General features: G+C 41.9%; 1 protein-coding gene across 1 annotated transcript in view; it reads right to left on the bottom strand.

Annotated features, from left to right (window-relative positions):
* Positions 1 to 449: 449 nt before the first annotated feature.
* ZCCHC2 (zinc finger CCHC-type containing 2) overlaps positions 450 to 9,940 on the bottom strand; it is a 73,971-nt gene continuing 64,480 nt past the window's right edge. Inside the window, exons 13-15 of the mRNA XM_019518510.1 lie at positions 6,037 to 6,168; positions 2,968 to 4,467; positions 450 to 1,948 (exon numbers count right to left, since the gene is read on the bottom strand). Of these exons, the coding sequence (XP_019374055.1) occupies positions 1,881 to 1,948; positions 2,968 to 4,467; positions 6,037 to 6,168 (1,700 nt within the window). The 3' untranslated portion in view covers positions 450 to 1,880. The remainder of the gene's footprint in view (positions 1,949 to 2,967; positions 4,468 to 6,036; positions 6,169 to 9,940) is intronic.

Genomic DNA, 9,940 nt, shown 5'->3' with positions numbered 1-9,940 from the left:
AAAAAAGGTTGCATAAAATCCAATCTCTTCTAGAAATATAAGTGACCTTTCCAGTACATTTCAAATATCAAAGTATATGGTAAACATACAAATAAAGAGAAGGTAACATACCTCCTATTTACAGTACAGTATTTTAAATCATAAAATAAGTTCCATAAAGTACAACTGGCAGGTAATTCACAATGCGAGTCCGTTGGTGCTTTAACACCCTCACTCAAACTCAAATGCAGTTAATTCATTTATCGTGGTCCAAAAATACCGAGATCAAATAAAATATTTAATCAAAATAATTTCCATTTACTACTTAAACTTTCTCCTTTTAAATTAAAGCTTTCATCTACCTCCCTCCCCCAAAGAAAAGTTCCAAAATGTACACTGGTACTATAAATATAAATGCTACCTATGAACAAATGTAGTAATCAAGCTTTTTTTTTTCCCTTCAAGTTTTTTTTGTTTAGCAATTTATTATTAGCCAGCTGAATCAAAGACTGAATTTTACTTATGTCCCTCTACTGCATACTAGTCTTAAACAACAACAAAAATACCGTCCTTTTGCTTCTGTCATGAACTGCGAGGAATGCCAGAATCCTATGGATAATACAGTGGTAGTTGTTCATCGGTGTTGAATGCAGCAGTCAAAAATACACTCATCTTCCAGATAACCTCAGTGCACTTTAGGAAATCAAATATTACCTGGAAGCAATTTAGTACATATATTGGCTTTAAAAAATAAAATAAAAAAATACAGCAGCATTAAACTTAGTGACATGATTAATACCATCTTAGCACTCATTTCAGTCTTTCACATTATACCATAATCACGCATAGTGGTAAACTGTTATAAAATAGTGACTTTGCTATTTGGTAGACAGGTTCTAATTATACCAATACCTGACTATTTTGTAGAAAATCTTAATTTTTGTTCAGCTTGAAATAAACCATTTACATTCTCAATACAATGCAACACTGTAACAGTTCAGGGAAAAAAAAAAATCTTCAATCAAATAACGTTCATTCTGTGTTGACACGGAAGTCGAATAGCTTAAAAAAAGGAAACGACCTTGCTGTCAACTTTCATTACAAATGCAAACACGCTGATTACAACATTCATACCAGGTTTGTTTTTTTACTGTCTCTGAAAAGAGAGGCTAAAAAGCTACAATGGATGTAAAATCTTTTTTAAATGTGTTCATTTTCATAAATCTTTTCAAGTCCACACAGTTTCAGCTCCTTCCCATACCAAGTAATTTTGTTGATTTGAGACTCACAAGAGCTGTGTATATGTATTATCCATAATATAGTACATATACACTATTCTGTGTTTTGGTAGTCTCCCCTAGTACAACGAGTAAACAGTTTTCCCTCAGTTTAGGAGTGTAATGATTTAGAATATGGACAAGGTCTGTATAAACGGCCAAACACTTGTTCAGTGCAATGAAACCATGTGGACAAAGTGAGGGTGAGAAAAGAAAACCAGCAGCATAAGGAGAATGAGGAGGGGGAAAGAGATTGTGGGAAAATATGACCAAGTTTCTTCTTTCACCATATGGCTGCTCCATCAGTGATGTCAGAGGTCAGAGGACTTTTTTTTTTTAATGTAGTAAACATTGCACATGTCTCAAGTCTTCAGTGCAAAAGTATGGTTCAAATGCTCTTTTTGATTGTTTGGCTGTTAGTTTGAATTACATGCATTAGGCAAGACTTGTAGAACCAGGTGACCAGGGACTCAGCTTTCTTCTTTTGTATTGGAACGGAGGTGCAAAAGCAGTGAAAAATTCCAGAAGGAATATAAAACTGGGAATGTCCCAAACAGTCAAAGAACCCTCCCTTCTGCCCCCCAATTTCCCAGCTTCAGTTTAAGTAGGCAATGTTTACTTGTTTCAGTCTGCAGAATCCAACGTATCATTGGAAGGGGGAGGGGGAGGTGCGTATCTCAGTCTGTAAGTGCCTAAAACAGGAAAGAGAACTACTGAGTCACTGTTTGCAATCAAATGGATTACACCACCACCACAAGGTATCAAAATGGACATGCTCTTCAAAAGGCACCATCTTATTCTCCAGTCCTATTTGAAGCAGCTCCGCAAAATTCCATGTCTTTGCTAAAATGTCACTTTTTAAAATAAATCCATCCCTATACATTTAAGACATCACCACAGAAAACAAACAAACAAAAAGCCCAAACCCCCAAACCTCCACAATTAGTCTCTCCTGTTCAAGTCTGGCAAAATGATTAGGTCACAGTGGACCACACACTATGGATCAGAAAGAGAACAAAGTATCCAATAGTCTAAACAAACAAACAAACAAACACTCTGCATTTGCCTCTACTCTTTTGAAGGAAAAATAAGACTGAAATCGTGAAACCAAAAGATACTTCCCTTCATCTTCATCTCTTGGTATCTTATGTGGTTCTCGTTGCTGAAACTGCCTCAAAAGTCTAACTAATTATGTGGTATGGAGGGGGTGTGGGAAGATGACTTGTGCAAAAGCAAGCTTTAGAAAAAACTAGAAATGAGCGCAGCCATTTCATTTTCTGAATCCACATGTATCTTAAAAATATATGGTTTGTATCACACGTAGCACTTGATAATTTCTAGTCCTTCTCAATGCTGAATTATATGCCACACCTTTGATGGGGAATGAGTGAAAGAACCAACTTTTATGCGCAAGTCTCAACATTATGCCAAAAGCCCCATGGAAAATTTAGATTTGGTACAATTTAACTTCCTAGCCCTATATCGTATCTCTTTTAAATACAATGCTTGTGGACTTATTCCCACACAGTGTTCTACAGAATTAATGGACATAAACTAATCTGAAGTTTTATAGCAGATCACTTATGCACATTTGCAGACACACACACACATACATACACGCACATTTCTGAAAGAACGGAAACAGCATGGTCAGTCAGATAAAGAGAAACTGAAACTCAAAAGCAAGTCCGTTGGGAGTTATCATGATTACCTTGTTGATTGGCCTCCATGGATGACTGCTTACAGTCCTGAGCATAATGTCCACTTACACCACAATTGTAACATGAAACGTTCCCATTCTTCTTGGGCCCTGATGCATTTGTGTTGGCAACTACGTTAGGTGCTGGATATACCGAATAGAACCTCCCAAATCCTGCCATCTGCTGCATACCATAGTTGGCTTGGCTCCCCATTACTGGGTCATGCATAAGCCCGTTTGCATATGGAGTCTGAGGCAGGAAAAAAGGAAGTTGTGTTCCATTGCTTTGATGTGCTTGGTTGAGGTAGCTGCCATTGCAAAGAGATGGCAGAGGGAAGAAAGGTGGAACTCTGTAGACTTGTCCATGAAGTGGGTTATGATAATAATAATTACTGATCTGAAGGCTTCCATTGGTCCCACAGCTACATCTACGTCCACAAGACCCACAGGTCCCTGACCCCAACTGCTGGGGCGGCAATATAGTTCCATTAGTGTTAGTGTTTCCAACAGCATTTATATAGGATGTGCTGTCACTCTGTGCAGTGCTGTGTGTTAAAGCAGGGCTTGGGCTAGGGGCAGGACCTGGTGTATGGGTAGGTATTGCAGGAGGAACTGAGGACTGGATCTGACCAACACCTAGACCAGCTGATTGAGGAGGTGATGAAGTTGCTACAGTATTTAGCACATTTGTATTCTGGTTGGGCAACACACTGGTAGCATGAGGACTGCCTGGCAAAGTATATGAAGCTGGTGGAGGTGGCGGTGGGGCTGTTGAAAGACCAGCTGCTGGAAGAACTACCTTAAGACTGGTAGGCTGAGGGATTGCTCCTGTGTTTCCCTCAATATGAGGCACCATTTGATTCAGTCCTATCACCTGGGATGCAGGTTTTGTGACGGTATCTGTAGTAGGAACTGGGGATCCTGGAAAACTACCTGGGTTGTGGACTGGGATAAAGGCAGTATTTGGTGATCCAATGCTTAAGTTTCCTGTTGGCTGTTGTGGTCCATTAACTGTGCAACTCTCTGATGATCCCTGTGGAGAGGGAATTTTCAGTCTCTGTATTGCCAAGTGCAAAGCTGGGCTACCAGGTTGCGGAAGGAAAGTAGGTGGGACTGGTAGAGGGGAAGCCAACAGCTCAAGGCGTTTCTCAGATTCACCAGAAGTCACTGACCCCAATCCGCTTGGAGTTGGATTTGCAGACTCTCTTAGTGGTGATGTAGCAACAGGAGTGGTAACAAGCATCTCCATTGTTTTACTGTCAGCAGATATGGGTGGTGGGACTACTGATTCAGGCTTCTGGGCACCATTGTGCATCACACAGTGTAAGGCAGACATAAAGGAAATATGCTGAAACTTAGAATTCAAAGGAACCTCTGAAGTGCTTCCATTTTCATTACTTGGTGAAGAAATCTGAGAAGCCGATTTGTTGATATTAGATGGATTGACAGTACCATAACCTGTAAACCTGGTTGCATTTCGTTTCCCAGAGTCTTCAGAATTGCTGTCTGTGTCTGTGAAGATAAAGCGTGGTGGGGGAGGGAGGGGAAGGGGAAGAATCATAAGTGTATGCTTCTGAAAACATCTTCTGTGTCTCTTTCCAGTACCAATATTTATTCACATTAACTTAACTTTCATTAATATCATAAAATCCACTCGTTTCATTTTTTTTTTTTTTAAAGACTGTATTAGGAGGTAGTTCATCTACCTTGCCATTTCAAATAGGTTTGATTCCCTCTATAAAAAGACTGAGGGTTTTATTGCCTTGCTCCCTATTGCTTGCTTACACCAAACCCATGAGATTATTTGCCTTTGGCATTCTATACGAGTGGAAGTCACAAAAACTAGAAGCTGTGGCCATCTACCTAGGAAAGTGCAAGACGGTCATTGCTCCAGAACGTGAGTAGGCTGACATGATACAAGACAAGGAATTGAGATTTCAGGCATAGAACTTTTTGGCTCCTTTTTCCTTTCAGGACAGTCGAAACATTTTGATCTACTGCACTGTAAAACTCAAGCAATCTCAAAATCTAGAACACACAAATAGATAATGCTGTGATTTAGGACTAGAAATGCATGGCAGTAATGCACATGGGGACATTTCAAGGCATGCTGTGTGGCACATTGGTCGGCTGCATGCCACATTAAAAATTAAAGCACTAAACAAACCAGCCACAAAGACATTCCACATTCAGTGTGGAATATCTTTGTGGCTTGTTTGCCGTTTTATCATGTGATAAATTGGCTGAACGCGTAGTATAATAAATCACAAGATAACCGTGACATCTGCCAGGGCCCTTATATAAAACCTTTCATGTATTTGTTTTCAATGAAAACATTACACAGTTTTTTTGTAAAGAAAAGAACTACTCTGCTTTCCAAAAGCCTTGGTCTTTATCAAAAAGAATGTAAGATTGCTACAGAATCTATGGACCGTATCTTCCCCCACTCTCAGGTTACTGCATATGTGGAAACGTTATTAGTTTCCTTGGTTATAGTACAATAAGGACCATAAGACAAAGATGAGCATCATCTTTTGTTTTCATATATCAGTACTGCAGAACAAATGTCTAGGTAGTCTGCTATCAATACTGGAGGCACTCCAAATATGTATACATAGAGGAAGCCTGTGCAGCAAACTAAATGGAAGGGCATACAATAATTGGGGATGTTTTTCCAGGCAACATCTGCATGTCAAGAGTTATATCCAGAAGATCCCACGTTATCAATAATTTTCTTAAATTAAAAATGTTGATTATGTAGTTGAGTTCAGAAAGAATTAAGAGAAAACCTTACTGAAGTCTATACGTTTCTTAGTAAAGGCAGAAAATAGGATATATCCCAAATCTGAAGTTAAACAAGATTTTAAAACAGCAGTAAAAATCTGAATACCAACCAGCTGGCAAGGGGGTGACTGACTAAATAGAATGACTAAAAGCAACAAATAAATATAAAATAGTGTTTACAGGAATAAAGATGTTTCTGGAACACTGGTTTCCGTTTAAAGTGGTCAAGCTAAATAGTTTAGGTCCTACTGAGATAGGAAATGAGTATCAACATGCATAACACTGCACAAATCCAACCTCTGTCTTTTTCTTCTTCACTTTCAAAGCTTTCTTCCCTCCCATCATGCCGTGGGCTAGAAGGAGAACTGTAACCTTCTGAAGAAGTTTCTCCACATGTGTCATGTCCAGAACCAATATCCAAATTCAGATCTAAAAATGAAAGGGGAATCTCTTTATTTTGCATCACAGTGCATATAGTGCCTGGGATTACTCATGGCCTGCTAGTTCAGATTTAAGTGTTAGTCTGTGTTTCATGTGTTGCATTCGCAGACTTGGAGGACAGATTAATTCTTAGATCTTAATATGCTGTATTTACCCCAATCCACAACAGCTTCAAATTTAAGAGGACTCCCCAATAATTAGATTCTATATGGTAAATTTATAAGTCGGAGTGCCTGGTTACCACCCTGAGGAAACTGAACTCTGCAAGGCAAGGCACCTAACTACCTATTCAATGCAACTGCTTCGTGTTCTCTCTTAAAAGGATGCTTTGACAGAGTGGAGTTTGTGTCTCTCATCTATAGTTTTTGCCCTCATCAAACCAATGTGCAAGTAACAGGAACAGGCAATGTACAAGAATCCAGTTACTAGTCAACTTAACCAAATTTGGGTTATGTAAAAATAGTCTGAAATTCTATATGCATGCTTAAGAACTAGCATAACATTCAATTAAAAAAATCAGTGTTTGCTGCTCTAACAATAGAAAATACAACCCTCTAGTACCTGGCATTAACTATACACATACAAGATTACAACACTAATTATCAATAGCTACAAGATGAGGGTTTTCAAACTTCCTGGAGGTATATACACCTCTGCCAACAGCTACAGATCACTAAAGTGTACCAGCTGATTTCTGCAGCTTTTATTGCAAAAGGCACCGCTTCTCTAATCAGCTGTGTAGGACTATTGAGGAACTCCAACAGATCAAAATAGTTGCATCCTTTGAAGTGAAAGCTGCAGCAAACAGCTGAGTGGCTCACCTTTAATTCAGTAACCTGCTGAGAATTAAACAGGTTCTAAACTACCCAGACATGAATAATCCAGGTCCTAATATATTGCCAGCTCAGGAAACAGCCAGATAAAAAAAGGAATGGATAGGAAGGAAGAGAAAGGCTTGAGAAACAGCTAAGGAAAGAAAAAGGGTTGCAGGTGGGTGACAGTAAGTTTTAAGAGATTCAAGTTTTCCAGGTTGTTAAAATGCCATAAAAGAGGATTAAACTACTGATTTTTTCTTAATGAATGGCTGAGCTGTTACCTTCAATACTATGATCCTACTAACTAATGATCTGGAGTGGAAAGAAGAGAAGACAAGCAGTTCTGAAAGGAGGGATGGGGCAAAAGAGCTCTGACCATACCAGTTTTTAAAGCAAACCACCAGTTAGCATATGTGAACTACTTGACTGTACTGCAGGGGTGGGCAATTATTTTGGCTGGAGGGCCACTTTGGGTTTTGGCGAGTTGTCCAGCACCGCAAGGGTAGCCCCACTTCTTGACAGATGTCCCACCCCCTAACCTCTGACCTTTGCCACCAGAAGTTCCTCCTCCTTGCCCCCCACCAGAAGTACTCCTTTTGGGAGGGGAGGGTTGCCATCTGGAACCAGAAAAAAACCCAAATCATACGCTAAAAGTCAAACACCTACTATAACATTTTAATTTTATTACAAAAATATTTTTGTTATGATTCGTGTTTGCATACTGTATATAGAGGTGATTTTATAACTCAAAAATAAAGTTTTACTCTTGGGGGGGGAGGGAGAGAGAGAGAGAGAGAGAGTGTGTGTGTGTGTGTGTGTGTGTGTGTGTAGGGGGGCTTATGAGGGTGTGGCTGTGTGTGGGGAGGCAACAGGGTATGCTGTGGGGTGGGTGTATATGTGGGGTGGTTCCGAGGTCAGGGTGTGGGTGACCCCTGCCCCCACTTCTCCCCTATGGCACACACTCCCCACCAGCGCTGCACATGGTGGCAAGGCGGCATCCAGGCCAGCCCATCTTTAATTGCGTGGGGCACTGCATGGCTTGCATGCAGCTTTGAGCACGAGCGCACCACTGGGGGAAGACCCATGTGATAAAGCTGGCTGCCTTTGTTGCTCTCTGCTGTACAGGTCCTGGAACTCTGCTGGAAGTGGTGGGAGCCCTGCTCCTGGCTTTCCAGCCAAGCTGCAGTACTTGCATGGCAGGGGGTGGGAAAGGCAGCCAGCTCCACTGCGTGGGGTTTCCCCCCATGGTGCAGGGCACCACATGATGGAAGCGAGCCAGCCTGGATGCACTCCTCACCATCCTGTGCAGCACTAGGTGGTGCTGTGTGCTGCCAGGTGACAGCACCTGCACAGGCCACAAACACTCCAAAACGCCTGTCACCTGCTGCTGCCACTGGGGCCTGTGCTCCATGGGGGGGAAGTGTGGGAGAGGGTCCCCACATCCCCCACCTCAAGCTCCACACTCTTGTGGCTGCCAGCCCCATGCTCCCGCATATCTGCAGCAACCCCCACTCCTGCCCCTTTCCTACCTGGTGCCTGAAGCGAGCAGGACGTTGGGGAAATAAAGGTCCCCCAGAAGCTGCAGCGGTGACAGCAGCAGCCCCACCCAGAAGCTGCGTGCTGGCTGGGACGGGCCCTTCCACCCATTAGGGTGGAAGCAAGATTCATAGATTGTTGGGGACAGAAGGGACTTCGCAGATCATCAGGTCCAGCCCCCTGGCTCTAGGCAGGAAGACAACTGGGGTCAAGTGACCCCAGTAAGGTGACTGTCCAGTCTCCTCTTGAAAGCCTCCAGGGTCAGTGACTGTACCACCACTGGAGGGAGTTTATTCCACAGTCTGGACACCCTGACTGGGAAGGAGTTTTTCCTGGTATTAAGCCTGAAGTGGCCTTTCAGGAGTTTGTATCCATTGGTCCTGGTCTTCTCCAGGGGTTGCCCAAGCGAACAGTTGTTCACCAAGCTCCTGATGCACTCCTTTGATATAGTGGTAAGCCACAATCAAGTCCCCTCTCAACCTTCTCTTCTTTAGGCTAAAGAGGCCCAGGTCCCTCAGCCTTTCCTCATATGGCTTGCCTTGCAAGTCCTTGATCATACAGGTGGCTCTCAAGTTTTTCCACATCCTTATTGAACTGTGGTGCCCATAACTGGATGCAGTACTCCAACTGCGGTCTCACCAGTGCCAAGTACAGCTGGAGTATTGCTTCCTTAGTTTTATGAGATGCATTGGTTGATGCATGCCAGCATGTAACATGTCAGCACGTTAAGATGCGCAGGCTGGGTAGGGTACAATTAGTTGATGGGTGCCAGCAGGATGAAATTGCCTGGTAGGCCAGATTCAGCCTGAATATTTTGCCTGCCCTGCTCTACTGTGATGAAGGGCATCCTTACCAGGGCCCTGAAGGTTGCAATAATTTCTAATATAATCTCAAACTGTAAAGGAAACTGTAAAACATTAACTCTTAATGCAACAGGAAAAGCATAAAAATTAATTTGAAGAGGAACAAAGAACATACAGAAATAGGCTACTGTACTGGGGGTGGGGTTCAAAGTATAATTCAGTTCTTCAGAGAAATACCAGATTTCACTGTAAAGCTTAAAAGGCACCCCCCCCCAAGAATTTCATTACAGTCTTCTGATTAATTTCTGTCCTAATTTATCCTCTGTGCAACTCCCATTGACTTCAGTTTCTGACTGCCTGAGAGGCAACCCAGATATTGTGTAGTAGAAAGGTAAAGTAGCAAAATTCTTTCACAAGCTCTGGAATGCTGTAACATTTTGCAGGTAGAACAGCTTTTGCAGCAAAAACAGCATTCATCCATCACATCTGATTTTATCCACTTTCATGAATCAGAGGATCATATGACTAACAATATTTACTGAGATATGGCATACATGATATTTTGAATATGTTATTAGGCACAAGCTCAGAAGGAAACTCTGCGAG

The sequence above is a fragment of the Gavialis gangeticus genome, unplaced genomic scaffold (assembly GCF_001723915.1).
Source record: "Gavialis gangeticus isolate Ggan-Ray unplaced genomic scaffold, GavGan_comp1, whole genome shotgun sequence".
Classification (NCBI taxonomy): Eukaryota; Metazoa; Chordata; order Crocodylia; family Gavialidae; genus Gavialis; species Gavialis gangeticus.
This window is presented reverse-complemented; position numbering and strand designations above follow the sequence as displayed.